At 33.8% G+C, this 18,137-nt stretch overlaps 1 protein-coding gene across 1 annotated transcript; it reads right to left on the bottom strand.

The window, feature by feature from the left end:
* Positions 1-602: 602 nt before the first annotated feature.
* Positions 603-2,407, bottom strand: LOC131166439 (alcohol acyltransferase 9). Its single transcript, XM_058125004.1, has one exon. The coding sequence runs from the start codon at positions 2,260-2,262 to the stop codon at positions 901-903; it is 1,362 nt and encodes a 453-aa protein (XP_057980987.1). The 5' UTR covers positions 2,263-2,407; the 3' UTR covers positions 603-900.
* Positions 2,408-18,137: the final 15,730 nt, after the last annotated feature.

The raw sequence follows: 18,137 nt of genomic DNA, 5'->3' as shown, positions 1-18,137 counted from the left end.
TTGAAGATGGAGTAGATCCATACCTCACCCGTCTAGAGTTGTAGGACTAATGAGCTTGGTTCACACAATTACAAATGGTACCTGAACTATGAAAGTAATATTATTTACTAATGCGAGCCTATTTTGGTGAAATGAGTATGTCACATATTTTAAGCCAGACACAAGATAATTGTTGTGATATAAATATTTTTACTTTTTTATACTTTTTTTAACATAATTTTTAAAAACACTTCGATACTTTGATAAATATTGAAAAATAATATTTGTTTTGCCCATTGAAATTTTTCTGTAGAAAAAGCGATACCCCTAAGCCCCTCATTTGGAGCATGAAAACTTTGGAGGAGAAAAAGAAAAATAGGAAAATGTTTTTTTTTTTTTTTTCAGATTTGATTGTTAATGAAAATGAAAAAATAAAAAATAGTGCCAAGTCAATAAATATAAAATCAACAATTATAACATTGATCCTTTAAATTTTTAACCATACTAAAATAAATTTTTATTTTCAATAATATTATGTCAGCGCAAAAATAAATCTTCCTCTTTTTTTTTTTTTTTTCATTATTTCCCAAATGATAAAAGACGTTCTCTAAAATCTTCTTCTATTTTTATATTGAACATTCCAATAAAAAATTTTAATTCTCTTTGTGGCAAACAAGGAATACATTTTTACAAATTTTTGGATTCGGAATCTGATCACTGAAACTTGGAAGCTAGGCCATGATGAATTGCTTAATCAGTACCGTACACCTACCCGCACCTGATCAATTTAGGAATCCCAAGTTCTGTCCACCAATTAAAATCAAGCAAATGCTGAAACCTATCTACACCCGTATATATTGAAGATTAATCTCTCATACAATTTAAGCTCAAACAGCGATGGTCCCACTGTCCACGTGAACGTCACGAGTAGGGACTCCTAACCAATCGCTCGTACTGGTCTACGGCGGAGGCCGGGAGAGCCACCGTCACCTTCACCGCCTCCCTCCGATTGTCCACCGGCAGCAGCAGGCAGTACCTGTCGCTGCACACGGGCCCCACGTGGACCGGCCTCCCCATCCCCATTCCCAAGTCTACCTTCTCCAGACCCAGCCTTGACCACTGCGACACTATCAGCACCCCCGGCCCCACCGAATCGGGTCTCGCCCAAGTCGATCCGCTCACGGCTTCCACCACCCCCCTCACGTGCTCCTCGTCCACCGTCTCCTTCGCCCCCTTCACCAGCTCCGCTGCATACTCCAGCCCCTTCTCCGCCAAGCACTTCGCGCTCGTCTCCGCGCACCCCAGCACGAACCCGTTCCCGTAGTACCCGCCCGGGAGGTTCGGCTTGACCCGGCTCCGAATGTTGATGGTGAAGAGAAGCTTCAGCGTCTGGTTCGGCGGCAGCTCCAGTGCCCGGGCCCAGCTTCTCCACACGTGGGCCGTGAGAACCTCGAACGACGTGTACGAGATTGACCGGTCGGGTTGGCCCGTGGAGGCTGCCCGGCTCTGGAGCTCGTCGAGGCATCTTTTGCTGAAGCATATGGATGTCGGGGAGAGCTGTTCGTGGTTGAAGCGGGAGACGAACCCGCAGAGGTCTTGGACGGGGTCGAACTCCGGGTGGGCAGCCATGATTTGATTCCTCGTCGGGGTCGGCTCCGTCGGGTCTAGAAGATGGCGGTCCCAGACCGGGTTGGGCTTGAAACCCGCTAGTCCGTCGTTCAACCCGGCGGCCAAATCAGCGAACGCGTTCAGGAACTCGGCGCTCCCGATTCCGTCGCATAGACAGTGGTTAATCCCGACGCCCAATGCAGCCCCGCCATCTGCGAGCCACGTCAGCTGGACAACAAGAGGTGGAGCCCCCGCGAGGACGTCCACCACGTGGACGGCAAGGAGCTTCCTCCACTCCGTGACGTGGCTCGGGGCCCGCTCGAAGTCAGAGACGGCACACCGGTCGGAGACGGCTTGAACGAAAAGCGCGCCCTGGGCTTCGCACACTACCTTGAGGTTGGAGCAGCCACCATCGCCGCCGTTGGGTGGGACGGCGACGACCCTGCCGGCGAGGGGGTAGTAGGGGACGAGGGCTCGAGCGAGGGCGGCCTTGATGCGGGCGGCGACGGCGGCTTTGTTGACGGCGGGGGAGGGGCGGTAGACGAGGAGATATTCGATTGTAAAGCGGAGGAAGAGCTGGGAATCGAGGGCGGAGAGGGAGAGGAGGCAGGACGGGGTTGGCTGGGAAGGCCTCACCATTTCCACTTCTTTAAGGCTGAGGAGGCTTCTCGCCATAACTGTCGAAGATCTGCGAATGAATGCTGTCACGTTGAGTGTCCGGAGGTTGGAAATGGTAATATATATATGGGGGTGATATGATATGTATATGTGGGGCAATTATTGATATATTGTACAATTAAATATTTATAGAAATGTCTTTATATGTGTGTGTCAGGGAGAGAGACAGGGGAGGGTATGTCAAGGTGGAAAATTATATTGGGGGAACTTTTGCCATCGTATTTTAAATATTAGATATGTAATAAATTAATTTTATATTTATTAATATATAAAATTTAAAATATTGACACATGGAAGAAAAAAAATTTCATCATAGTTTCCTATATATGATTTTCAAATTCCAACTCTAGTGTTCTAAAAGAGATGCAAGTTGTTGTTGGTAAAAGTTCATAATATATTTAATTTTTTATATTTGAAAGTAATAATTTTGAATCTTACTTTAGATTTGCATGAATTTGAACAAATTTATTTAAACATAATTTTATTTTATATTTTAATAAAATTTAATATACATTCAAATTCAAAATATTTTAACTCATTTTATGCATAATAAGTCTAATAATTTTTAGTGAATCAAAAATAATAAAAAAAGAGATAATGACAAATTTGTCCTTTCTTACACCAATAATCAATAAAAATAAATAAATAACTCTTTAGTTAATTTTGTCCGTAATTAAGGAGGATGAATTTGATCTTCATAAAATTTTAAATCAATCTTCAGGGAATTTTCCTTTTTAAATAGGACAAGGAGTTGGTGGATTCAAAGCACTCCTTCAATGATTAGCTGGGATTGCTTGATTTTTTGATCAACCGGTTGATATAAGCATAACAAAATAATTAAATTTTTATTTTAAAAAATTAAAAGTATGTGTCAAATAAATAATCTAATAATTCAAAAAAAATACTTAAATAATTTTACTGTCCCAAAATTTGTTATACACCATTTACATGCAAATTAAATGATTAAACATATATTTAAAATCAAACTATAGTTTAAAAATCAAGTCATATCAACCGGTTGGTCGAATTGCCATTTGTTTTCCAAGTTTAGTTGAATCTCATATTTAATAGCATAGCAACTTGGATAAAATATAAAAATATTTGTGAATTGGTTAGATCATAGGTCAATCAATTAATATAAATTTGGGTGTTCTTTATCTATTTAATGTTCATATTTTACACAAAGAACAACTAACATTCAACTTTATAATTTTAATTTATGAAATATGAATTTTGAAATTTTAATTTATGTTTTTTTAGCATTATTTTTGACTAGATAATTTGGATTTATGAAGTATGAATCTTTAAATTTTAGTTTATATTTGTTTAGCATTATGTTTGATAGGTTAATTGAATTTAAAAATATTGAATTATGTTTATTTGTTTTATGTTGTGTTCAGTCTTTAGATTTTTGTGAAATTATATTTAACAAACATTTTGTAATACTATAATAACTAGACATTTGGTATGATTTATTAGTAATTTTTTATATATTTTTTAAAAATATTAAAATATTGATAAAATTATTTTATCGAGCTTATGTCAATTGATTAATCTAAAGTGATTGAATCGGTAAACTGTTTAATTAGAGAATCGATTAGGTTTTCAGTTCATTTATTCAGTTTTCAAAATATCATACTAGCCAATTAATTCAATTTAATTCATTGAAGTCGAGTTCATTTTATTTTTATTTTTTATATATTTTAAAAAGTTTTAAAATAATAATAAAATTATTTTGTCATACTTATGTCAATTAATACAAAGCACTTAAGTTTACAATTTGATTATTTAATTTTCAAGAAATGATCAATTTTTTTAATTTAATTTATTTAAGTCAATATTATTTTCAAATATTATTTTATTAAAAGTAAATTTTTTTTTCATGTGTTGTTAATGGTTGACTGACTCATCGTGCTCTCAATAAATTAAAACTTCAGAGAATTTTTTAATAGTTTTTAAAAGTACATGGGGGTTGCACCGTGATATTTAAAAAACTGAGCCAAAGATTATTGAAGGAAAGGGGGTTGGTGTGGGGGATGCAGTATGCATGCATGCATGCGTAAGGAGGATTGTTTTCTTTGTCAGTGCAGCGTGAAAGATAGGAGGTGGCCAGGTGGGGGCGATGGGGGGATCCCGCGGGCATCGCTTTGTTGAAAATTTCATATCACATGACAAAATCCAAACAGCGTTATGTGGCTTTGCTTTGCTTTGCTTTGCTTTCTGTCTGTTCAATTCGGCCGAATTTGATCGATCCACTAACGCAGCCTCGTCATCCCTCTCTCCCTCTCTGTGACTGTAGATTATAAAGTGCTTTAGGATTTATAATCCGGATTGAGTTGATGGGGTTGGGCTTGGATCGGACTTGTTGCTGTCTCCAATATGCTTACATGAATTTTATATACATATAAAAGCAGTACTGCAGGTGCATGTGAAGGTGAAGGGTGGAGATATGGGGGGGATGGATGGAGAGGTGGGGAGGGGACCCGTCTTGTTTTTTAGGACATTATATGGAATTGATGAGCTCACCCAGGCTATTTATATATATGCATGCAGTGCAGAGACACCTGGTGGGAGGACCACGTATGGATGTCTGCGGGTCGGATCCGTTTGGGATGCACAACCAGCTCATATTTCTCTCTGCCACCCCCATGTGCTTATACGGCAGAAGAAATTAAGCATGCATTCCGGCCCACCATACTCCTCAAACTTTAAATTTTAATAAGTTAATTAGATCACATTAAATTTTAATAAGTTAATTAGATCACATTAGTGAATGGTAGGTGAAATTATCTTATGTTTTTGGCATAGTATGCTGTTCATTCTTTAGTTTTGTTTTTTAACTATATAATTATTTTTTATATTCTCTTTTTAATAAATTTAATTATTGATCGATGTTACTATTAGTGTATCCAAATAATGTTTAAGTATATATATATAAAAGATGCATATATATATAAAAGATGCAGCGTCATTTGAAGAAGAGAATTTCAAAAAGAACTATATTTCTAATTTGCAATCATAAATTGAAACGCTTTATGCTATAAATATATCTTGCATGCAGTTGTCACCATCCACCATCCATCAAAGTTAATACTAATTATTAATTATTATAGTAATAAGCTTAAATCACTTCGTAATTCCTTTCTACGTGAGTGAACATTTCTTATATAAAATGAGATCACTCTAATTTGAAAATGGTAACCTCTAAAGCTTCTTCCAGATATGCCCTTGCATACTAATTTCCAATAATGCAATGTACAATAAACGAATTAGCTGGCCAGCCCCACCCGACTTATTTAAGTAGTACAAACTAATTATTGGGCGCATTAATATTAAGTCAAGGAGTACCCCTACTTTAGGGTAAGTGGTTCTTGGGAAGATAAGCTTAAGATTGAAGGGGGTCCCTAAACTTCCAAACCTGCCCGCCCAATATATGGATGGATCCGGATAAATTAATGGACCCCATTGAATGGAGTTGGTGAAAAAAGCAGTCACAAAATATTGAAGCATCTTAAATAAGCTGATGCTGTCACATTAAAGCATCTTAGCCCCGTATATAATATAAAGTTTGCTTTTTTATAATAAATAAAAATTAATCTGCTCTTTCTTATATTCTATATTGTGACCATCCACATCCACGGGATACTTAAGATAAACCTTACGACTCGTTTGATTTGCTGGAATAACTATTCATTTAAATAAGATAAAATATAATTTAAATTTTGAGAATCAAGGGAACACTTATTCTTTATACATTCCCAATTACTTCATTGACATCCTCATAATGAAATTTTGAAGTAATTATTTTTTATCCATTTCTTATAATAGGCCTATAAAACGGTTTATATTACTATTTCCTTTATAGTAACTATAATTTATAATTAACCTACTAAAAATAATCTATCCCTAAGGATAGGTATTTTGCAAACCAAACGTAACCTTAATTATTACAAAAAAATTATTTTTTAAAATTTATTTAATTATGTGTACCTCGTTGCTTTCCGTTTGAAAAATTAAAAATTAATTAAGATGCATGATCTTCGAGATTCGTGGCACAAAGAAATTGTTCACCTTTGATTCTTAATTTTTCAAAAGCTACAATTAAGTAAGAGTGGAGGGGATCCTTAAGTCCATAAGCTAATCCTAGCTAAGCTTCCTTTATACATACCTGCAGACTTTAGATATGGAAATCTAGGTGAATATTTGGATGTAGCTAGCTCTATAACCTGCTGGCTTATGTCAACTCAATTTTCCGAATCAATCTCCATTTGTCAAGCACAAGGCAAATCAGTATTGGGGAACTAGATTTCGATGCTTTGTATGAGTTGATCAATGAATGAATTTTTTATATTTCTAATCAAGATTAATGCTAGGAAAGTTTTTTCTTAAAATTATTTTTTTTTTCTAGTTGTTCGTTTTCTCGAAATTCAAAATGCAACAAGTTCCGTCATGTTCAATGTCGAGCAATTAATATTATCGTAAAAATCTTTTTATAGAGAAAGTATAAATGTTCATATATTTTTTTATTTATAAACAATAGTTTGATTATATATAAGCGGTGTGATTCAACTGACTAGTTATTGAGCAAAAAAGGATCCGACTTGGGATTATTATTTGGGTTAATTTATGTAGTCTTTTAAATAGGTAAATGGGATAAGGGATAATTAACGTAGGTTAATTATTTTTCTATTTTCTTAGTGAGTCGTGTAGTTACACGTATCCACTTACACAAGATGATACTTCGTGACATAGTTAAAAAGAATAATATATTTATATTAAAATATATTTTTTAAAAACCCATACAAGGTGGCCAAGTGATAAGAGCACGAATTGACAATTTGAACTTCATGATTTTCGCACCTCCGGATCAAACCTGTATTTAAATGTTGAGCACTCACTCATAGTGAAGAAAACATTCTTGTGGGTCTGCCAGAAATAGTCAATCAATGAACAATTGGAGACTTTTGTCATCTCGATCCGTGATTAAAATCGTTAACTAGGAGGATCTGCTCACTAGCTTCTTTTATTTTATTTTTTTCTTGCGTATAGTATTATAACAATAAATATATCTAATCTTATTCATTCACAAGAGCTTGGGGTAAAGTTAAACTTAATAACTTCATAAAAAGTTCTTTCCTTTTTATTACACTTACATGTGATAGTACTATTTTTTTTTTTTCTTATTTTGATAAAATAAAATTAAGGACTCTTACTAGTCCTCCTTCCAAGTTTGCCTCTCCAACTAAAACTATATAGTTAGACGTATAGATATATGCGCACGTCAAATAATTCGACCTACAATTGAGATAACGGGAGGTTATTTTACAAAATTATATATATACATAAATATAAAATAGGAAAAAGGTATAGTTAGGTATGTAGGGTGACAGTAATCATAGGTATGGTGAGATATGCTAACAAGACAAAATCAAATAAGAATATAAATTACTATTCCATAATAATTAGTGTGATTTCAATTGCAATACTTTTCACTCATCTTGAGTACTAGTTGATCATTAATTTGAGTATTTAATTAATAGAGTCGATGAGAGGTAGCCGTAGAGGGCATCAACCCTAGAGTCTGCAAGTAAAATATATATATATATATATATATATATATATAGCTTTAGCTTGAAGTAGGAACTGAGCATCGTAGAGATGCTCTTCAACCGAAAAATGAATAATAAAAAAATCTGAGAACAACAACAGATTTTATATACAGAGAGAGCGTAATAGATTGAGAGATAGATCATAGATGCTCTTGCTTTGTTTCTTTTTTAGATTTTGATTTCTATATAGGCCCTATTAAAATTCCAAAGTGGGGGATAGCAATAGTGTGGGAGAGAGTGGCGAGACATATTGGGGAGCTGGTCAAAGAAGGCCCCACAGGGAGGTGTTAGAGATAAGAACCCTAAGGATTAGCATCCATCACCTTTTTCCCCCTTTTCTATTATTTCTGGATACGCTTGGATCTGCTTCCCCCTTTCAATTCCTCTCTCTCTCTCTCTCACAATTAAAGTTTAAAGTTTTTATACTTAACGTTTGTGAGAGAAAAATGAATAACACATAAGTTTACCTTCCGTTGGATCGTTCGAGTTGTATAGGTTTTTAGCTGACTTAAAACATTTAAATTGAAAAAATATTTAGGAGTCATCTGAAATCACTTATCTAAAAAATATTTTTTTAAAAGTAGTTTGGAATTACGTACTTTTTCAAATAAGTATATTTTTTTAAATTATATATACATATATTCCAAATAATACTTATTTTTTTGAAACAAAAAATTAAGTTAAAAACAAATAAGCTCTTGTTTAAGCGTATACCAAATACTACTTATTGAACATTTTTAAGTGCTTTTAATTTTTGAAAAGGTGCTCATCTCTTAAGCGTTCCAAATAAAGATTTAGTATGCGTACTTAACTGCTATGCTTTACTGACAAAGGCCTACAAGCAAGAGTCGATCCCTTCACGTAGGGTATTTTCGAACCCTCCGACCGTTATATATATATATATATATATATATATATATATATTAATATTTAGACTCACGTAAGTGATAGGATTCATATTATTGAGACAACCTATACCAAGTCATGCCTCTTGTATATATATATATCTAAATTTTAACATAATATCTTGTGATTAAAGGATTCTAAATTCTACATAAATTAAAGGATCGTCTTTGCAAATCTTTCTCGTCTATTATTACATATAATATTCACATCACATTTGTTCTATATATGAAATGGAAAAAATGTGAAAGAGAAAGGGAATGAAAATTTATATATCGAGCTCATATTTATATCTTGAATTGGTGGGTCTTGGTTCAATTGCATGTTAATATCAAGCTCACATTTATATAGCAACTCGAAGCATAATTAAGAAAATTTATTAAACTAATTAATGATTAATTATATATATATATATATATATGACATGATTAATTGAAGCTTGAAGTCGGACTACCTATTAACATATATTGCTATATATTCAAATGATTGAGCATTAATTTCATGTTCGATGATTAGGACTGATACTCATTATTATCACCCCTTAGAGAAGTTATATAGGACACTTCATCCCCCACGTATCCATATGTTTGTATTTTAAATATTAGACATATGACAAATTGATCCTACATTCATTAATATCATAATGAAATCCATTTTCAGTAAGTGTATAATTTAAAAATCGGGCACACAGACACATGGAAGAGGAACTCCCCTATATAATTTCTCCCTTAATTAGTTGCCATCCCCTTATATCAACTTACTTTAATTATACCCCTTTTAAATTGCAGTTTACTCCTTTCATTTTCTATTTTTAATATTAATATTGTTAATTAAGATCTTCTCCATCTCTCTTCCCGCATATATCCATAGGGGAGTACGTGTAGGGCTTAGATTTTTCCTCATAGGCCAAGAAGTGGGACAGGGTATGCCTACGCTAACAAAAGGGCTTAGGCACATTCAAATAAAAACGAAATCATTTAGCTATATTATTTTTTTGGAGGCTAACTCTCTCTCCCAAATCTATGAAATCTACCACTGCACTTTACACTCGAGCATGTATTGATTATAAGTGTTTTAAATTATTTGTGTTTGAACCAGGCATTTGAAAAAAATCATTTGAAAATTGAAGAGTAAATAAAATTTGGGATTGATAATATGATGATTGATGACTTGAGCGTTATATTGTTATGATTTCTAAATTGGACTAAACGTACATATGAATTTTGAGTAAGGCTAAGAGATCATAAATAAATTTTGTGCGTTTTGATTTCATAGTTTAGTTTAGATTCGAATTATAACTAATTCTAGTTAAGTTCAAAAGTTAACTTTAAATCTTAATAATTAAAACAACAATTAGTATGACCAAATTAAGATTTAAATTAATATTTTTGTGTGTGTATCTATATGTGCGTAGTTAATTGAGTATTACCAATTATACTCTTCATAATATCAAAGATTGATTTTCATGGTTGAACCGAAAGCTTATCTTATCCTTCATTGATTGAATTTGGGGGTTATTCAATATCAATTAGCTAGGACTCAAATTAATTGATGTAGTTAAGCTTACCATGCCTTTGAAACATGAATTTCATATCTTATGTTTGGACTTAATAATTTGAACATAACTTATATAATTTTGTGCTATCTGTAAATAAATTCATGCAAATTAAAATCTAACATTTAAAATTTAAGCTCTTAAACTTAAGATTAAATATTTAAAAATATTAAAAATTCTCCAGATAAATTGCACTTACTTGACCCTCACTAGTAGCGAGAAGCGAATAAGAAGTTAATGATAGAAAATGAATTTTCAAGGCAAAGAATATTTTACTGATGTGGACTATAAGAAAAAATACATATTATGTGTGTATCAAAGCACACACACGTGCGCGCGCGCACACACACACACACACACACACATATATATATATATATATATATATGTACAAATACTAGTGTTGTACACGTGTCTTGCACATTTTGCTACTTTTTGTATTCAATTTTTGTTTACATATAGAAGAAATAAAATTTGAAAAACAATGACAAATAGTCAAAAAACATAGGGCAAAAGACATTGATTTTTCCTGAGATTTAATAAAAAGACACTCACCTTCCCTGAGATTTGATTAATGTAACTTGTCTTTTTGATAAATCTCAAGAGAAGTGAGTGTCTTTTATCCAAAAATATAGATCACTTTCCCCAAACCATTGGTAGCACCTTGAGAGTCTCGTTCATTTATATTTTGTAACTTAGAAGAAATGGTAAATGTCTTCATCACAGTAAACAAATTGTCCCAATGTGCTTTGATGCTCCCTATCTATATTAATGAGAATTGTGAGTGTTGACTTTTTGGATCATATCCCGTTTTGATTATGACATATACAAAGTATCTTACCTGTGCATTTAGTATGTGTACAGGATTAACTTTACATGCATGAATGGTAAGAATTAAATAGAAGTCATGAAAAGCAAAAATTTAAAATCACTTGACGTATGACATGGCAATACGAAGTGCAAAAGGAATGAAAACATTATCTATATTGTGCTGTAAAAGCATTTAAGTTTTGGGTCTATAATATTTTAATATGGTCTGTAATAACTGCATCTGCATGCATGATAGGGATGAATGCTCAAGACCATAGATGGGTCGAGATCACCCTTCGGTCGACCAACGTCGAATTTTTGGGACTAACTCAAAAAGGTCTTAGAAAGAACCTAGGGGCACATCACTTAAGGAAAATAACAGGGGTATAATATAACTTAGGTCTTATTTGTGTAAGGGGTTCGGGCGACCGAACCTTGGTGTTCAAAACACCTCGGTTAACCGAATGGTTGAATGGTCAGCAAGTTGTCCTAACTTCGGGCGACCGAACTAGAAAGGACTCTACCGTCTTCGGTCAACCGAACATTAAAACTAACTTTTTCCAACAACTCGGGCGCCCGAACGTTAACGTTCAAATCACCCTCAGGCGACCGAACATGTGAGTTCAGTAAACCGAACTTGAAACCGAGCAACCAAATCTCAGACTTTTGGAAATTTGCCTTGTTCAGCCACCCAAACCATTTTTCAGACATCCGAAGTTCAAAATTACCTTTTTCTCATGTGTCTGTTCGAACGACCGAACCTAGGGTTCGGTCGACCAAAACTTTCGGGTTGGCCTAACTTTTATTAAGGTAATTAGGGTTAAAATTTCAATTAAAATTAAATCCCTAATTTGTCCCCCAACGGTTACTTTTGGCCAAAAATTATATATAGCCCCTCATTTGTTTGATTAGCATGAGATTAGCAAATAAGATTAACAAAAATCCTCTCAAATTTTTTATACTCCCATTTGCCTATACTATATATTTTCAAGCCAAATTTTTTATACTCTCTCTTACATTATTTGCTAAAATCTTTTTAAGAGTTGAGAGATTTATTTGCTTATACTTCTCACTTGCAAATTAATTACAAATTGAAGGGGAGTCTTGAGCTTTATTGTTGTGAGGGTTTTCCTATACAAATTTTTATATACTCTCAAATTTATATACTTATTTGAAAAATCTCCCTTGAGAGTTTGCTTGGTAATTTTCTCATATTGTTGTTGATTGATTAGCATTGTTGGGGAAGATTATTTTAGCTTATGAGTTTCTTGTATACAAATTGCAAAAACTGAAAGTTTGCATTCTTCCTTGATAAATCTTTTTTGAAACTTTATCCATAACCTCTAGTGTGCTTTATTTAAAAAATATTATTAAAGGTACTAGCTTAAGGTTGCTTAGATTCTGTGATTGCTTATATTGTGAATAACATATTTTAGAATCATATACCTTACTTACTCACATGTATACACATTGATATATATCTTACTGTGAGTAGATACCCTGTTTAGAACAAATCTCACTTAAGCATTAATTCTCTATCATATGTAAGTGCATTGATTTTACTATACTTATTGTTGGCACAAATCTGCTTGTTGGAAAAGCACATATCTTCGTACACAAAATTTGCATTGAATATCTATTATATTCTGGGCGTGGCCTGAGAGGGCATTGATCTAAACTGTAAGGATTGGTAGGGCCTTTTTTGGCCCATAAGGAGAGTGTATAAAGGTTGAGGTCAGCCCTGGTAATTTGACCTGGTTGTAATTGATGCCGCTCTATCCATTAAGTGAGCAATAGTAATAATCCTCGGACTTGCGAGCTAAGGCAAGAATGTAGGCAGTATTAGTTGAACCCCGATAATATATCGTGTATGCATTTTAAATTTCCGCAATTTATATTTTTGCACATGTATGTTATTCTGTGAATGCTGCTAATGATTTAATTTCTACACATTTTATTTATCTGCGCATTTGGGAGATTCCATAAACAGACCTTACGTTATGTATCACTGCTTGTGAAATTAAAATCAACTTAAGAAATTTCAAATACTCAATTCACCCTCCCTCTTGGCAAAGCACCAATTCCAATAGTAAGTATCAAGGAAAGTACCCAAATCATGGGGGTACTAAAACTGAAAAATAAATAAGTTATGAGAGAAATTCAAAATCAATACTCCCATTAAACATTTTTTTATATGGCTATATGGTGTTATACTTGCTTGTCAAAAATATCATTCATGCAAAGCTAGTTTTAGGGAATTATCATGGAGATGCCTAGATGTGATCTTTAGTGAGCTAAAATTTGATCTGATCCCTTTCTATTCTCAGGAGCACATCAATAATGTTTTCTTTTTCCTGTTTTGGTCTCCCAGGATCAAGGAAATCACAAATCACTTGTTGGAAGAAAGCATCCAAGTCATGAAAACTTTTCCCTTGCCTTTGATGAAGACTTGAAACCTATCAATAATCCAACATATGAATGGGGAGAAATCTAGCAAAGCTCCCCCCCGCCCCCCGTGGCAAAGACTTCATAAAACACTTTTTGAAGTCTACCCATGTCAATCCATTCCCTTAAAAAATCGTTCAAATGGAAATTCAACAAAATATATTTGCAGCCAAAGAAAGCAACTTATCGCTTAAAATAATAGGGGATTGCAGAAGATATAATAACAAAAATGAAAAAAATAGAGTCTTAGTCAATGTGCTACAACGAAAAAATGAAATTGGTCTACCATGTGACTGCATTTAAATAATTGGGAACTTCCTTTTTTATGTGTTCGTTGGAATCCTTTAGCAGTAATGAATAAGAACATATAATAGATAGAATACTATAGTAAAGATAAATATACAAAGTATAGACACCCCATTTTCTCCCCGACTTATATAATAAAATTAGACAATTTTTATTCCATAAAATGGGAAAATATAGGGAAAATTCTCAATACAACATTTTCACATTGAAAATAATAAAAATAAAAATAAAAGGAAAGGAAAGGAAAGATTGAAATAAAAAGGCCAGACTTTTCATGCTTGCACCTATACACACATAAATGAATTTCAATTAGAAAATCAGAATTGAAAACTAATTAGTTAATTAAGATTGATTGAATAATTTAAATTGATTAATCAAATTAATTAACAAATTAGTTTTAAATTTGATTGATTAATTTAAATTTAATTAATCAATCAATTAAATCAGGATTCAGAAATAGACCTATAAATAGAGGCCTTCTGAGGGTGAAAAAGACACAAATAGAGACAATCATACAGACAATTGAGTTTGGAAGAAAGAAAAATGAGTGTTTGAGAGAATCATAAAAGAATTTTGAATGAATTGTTGAGATATTAAGATCAAAGAAATCAAGGATTGAAGATTGAGGGATCCAAATTGCAGTAGAAGCTTGCGAATTGAGAAGATCGGGCAAAGAGGAAGAACAGAGACTTGTACTTGGGAAGCAACTACAATCAAGAGATTCTGGGTAGAGAATTTTGAAAACAACATAGGTAAGTATGGTTTGGATCTTGCAAATTCTTATTGAATTTGAAATTTCTATAGTTTATATTTAAATTTAAATAATTTCTTTAAAAAAAAATTGGATCAAATTTTGAATATCCAACCCATCCCGAATCCGACCTGTTAATCTTAACCCAACCATTGACCTAAAGCCTCAGACCCAGGTCAACCTTGACTTGGATCCGTTAAGCTTCTTGACCCATACCCATTTTGGACTTGAGGCTTAAAGCCCAATTGGACTCCAGCTAGTTTAGAGCCCAAACCCTCATCTGAATTTTAATCAAAGCCCCAAACTGAGCTTCGCCACATCTAATCAAGCCCATTCCCAAATTAAGTCCACCATGCTTAGCCTAGTTAGCTCAGTATAAATTTCATTAAGCCGAACCCTCTATAAACCAATCATCAAAGCCCCAAGCCCAAACTGAGCCTAGCCTATTTAGACTCAACCTAGCCTAAGCCTAATTTAGCCCGGCCAGCCCAAACCACAAGACCCAATTGACAAAAGCCCAAGATCTGTTTACTAACTCAACCTACCCGAAATCTAACCATAGTTAGATTCACCTAACCTGAACCCCTAAATTGCATTTGGATCCTAAGAAAATGCAAGAAAATTCAAGAAATTCATGTAGGGAAAGATAACTTATCTTAGGGTGTAGGGTCGACCAGATTGTCCTTGGTTTTCTTTGACGAATTAAACCTACAAAAATGAAAAAAGTCAGATTCTTCATATGATGTCACGTGGCAAGTGACATCATGATAACGTCATCCTGCTGTAGAAAATTCAAAAAAAAATATGAAAGCAGAGAGATTGTCACGTGGCGAGTGATGTCATGCTAATGTCACCCAGTTACAGTAAATTCAAAAATAAAAAATAAAAAAATAAGTAGTAGAGTCATCTGTCTCTTCTACTGGCAGGCACGTGGCCCACCAATCCCAACCGAGTCAAACCCGGTTCGAGCCGATTGAACTAGTTTGATTTTGAACCACTGGGATTATTTATTTTGCTTTTAAATTAATTTTTAATTAATAATTATTTTTAAAATAGCTGAAATAGTAAAAAAAATCACAAAAAGGGGACTCACAGGATCTCGTCGACGAACGTAGGGCGCTCGTTGACGAGAACTTACCAAGAGGGCTAATTTTGGGACCTGAAACTCATCGACAAGGGTTAAGTGTTCGTCGACGAACTCCCTTCTAGACTCGTCGACAAGGTGACGTGGCTCGTCGACAAGGCCACGTGGTTAGTCACCTATAAATATGCAAAATGACGATTTTTGACAAAAATTTCAGTCTCCCTTTCCTTTCTCTCTCTAGATTTTGGATTCTCTGTCTTCCCTCTACGATTCCGGCTCCGATTCTCCCCAATTCGACAATCAAAAGCCACCACGGTGATCCTGGGGAGATTCTCTACAACCTAGTCGGAGCAGAAATTCGATTTGGGAAGTTTGGAAACCATCCCAAAATCAGGATAAGTAGATTTTTAGGTATTTCCAGTATTACCAGTTTTATCTGAGCTTGGATTTTGGGTTGTGAGGGTATATACTGATGTTTTGTGGAATAAAATTAATATACTATATTTTCAGGATTAGGGTATTTTTGGGACCCTGCAAGCATGGGTTGAGAAGCCAGGCATATTTTTTTTTTTAGAACCCCAAGTATATTAAAGTTTAAGAAATTGTGAATAGGCAGTTCAGGAAATATGAGTGGATAATTTTCTGGGGAAATCCAGTGATTCACCGAGGAATTTGTATAAATTATTGCAAGATTTTGAGATTGGTACGCCGAGGGCGTGAGGGTAGAGTTGGAGGCGAGTCTCCTAGTCAAATAGGTAAGAGAAATATGCTATGTTAGGAAATTTAGGAATTTTATTAGTAAAATATGGTATTTGTTTAACAATGAGTAGAATATTAATTATATAGTTTTATGAATTTTAGAGCATGTATTTTATTAGATGTGTGGTCTGAGTAGATATTTGTTTAGTATAGAGTTTATACAGTTTTTCAGAATACCATAGCTTATCAAAATTTATGCACAGAAATATGTATTATCAAATTTTACAGAATTATAAATTACAGTGTATATATATATAGACAGATATTTTATAATTATTTTATAGACAGATATTTTACAACATTTACAGAATTTCATGATTTCCAAAACCATAACACTCAGACATTACAAATTATTCAGTTAGATATTACAAATTATTCAGTCAGGTATTTCGGTTAGATATTACAGTTATTTCAGTCAGATATTTCAGTATTTCAAATCAGATTTATAATGTTATGGTTATTTTGAAATCATAATGAAATAGCAAGATAATACATATTTACAGTAGTAGACCCTGATGAATTAGATCATTTGTCAGCAGAGCACGGTACCGTTGCAATTTTAGATTAGTGTTCTAGCTACCGTGCCAGGGAGTTTATGTCAGGGCCGGGCTGAGGATTGGTGGTGAGCAGTTTACCAGCTACCGTGTCACAAAGTTTGTGTTAGGGCTGGGCTGAGGAGGGGTAAAGGTTAAATCATGATATACAGTTTTCCAGGGTAATATCACAGTTATTTCTATGTATATAGATTTACAAAACAGTAGTAGATATTCTATAGTACTAGAATTAATAAATAGTACTCAGATATGTTAGTGATATTTTAAACTATATGAGATGTTTTGTCAACTAAATTTAGTTTAAGTTATTTGTCAGTATAATATGCTTGTAAGCTTCAGTTGCCACACACTAATAATAACATATTTCCTCTTACTGAACATTGTCTCATCCCAATGATTTAATATTTTTTAGGTAATCCAGTTAGGCGAGTAGATCAAGTTCGCAAATAGAGAGTTCGAATGCACTACCCTATTTGTAGGGTAAGTTTTAATAGATTGTTGTATTTTTGGGTACTAACTAGGAGTTTTGGGATATATGATACTGAGATGATGTGTAACTATGTAATTTTGTTTTGGGGAAAAAAACTGGATTCTGGTATTATAAATATGGATGTATGTTTTTATGTTTTTCATTGCTTAGGTATGTAATATGAGCAGGATTTACTCAGTGCTCACTTGAAGCCTGAGATGTTATAACAGATAATTTAGGGGTATCAGAGTAAATAAGTAAAAAAAATGGTATAATTTTTGGGTCGTTATAATATTTTTCACAATGTATGAAAGTACAGACCATTATGATACACCCGTATGTCCCTCTTTAGGGCGGATAGTTTATATGATTATGTATGAATAGTAGCACTCCGGGCCCACCTTAAGGGTCGGGGCGTTACAATGTGTCTATAGCTTGCATTTCCTTGTATGTCGTACTTATCAAGTCTTTCCTTGTATGTAAAACTTCCTTGTATAGTTTTTGCAATTCTATATATGAAACATGTAGAAAATGGTGTAGGCATCGATTGTTATACTGTGTTTGTACAATCTTTACAATTGAATGAAAGACACTATATCTATACAATTATTTGTTTATTTATATTTA

This window comes from Malania oleifera, chromosome 10 (assembly GCF_029873635.1).
Source record: "Malania oleifera isolate guangnan ecotype guangnan chromosome 10, ASM2987363v1, whole genome shotgun sequence".
NCBI lineage: Eukaryota > Viridiplantae > Streptophyta > Magnoliopsida > Santalales > Ximeniaceae > Malania > Malania oleifera.
This window is presented reverse-complemented; position numbering and strand designations above follow the sequence as displayed.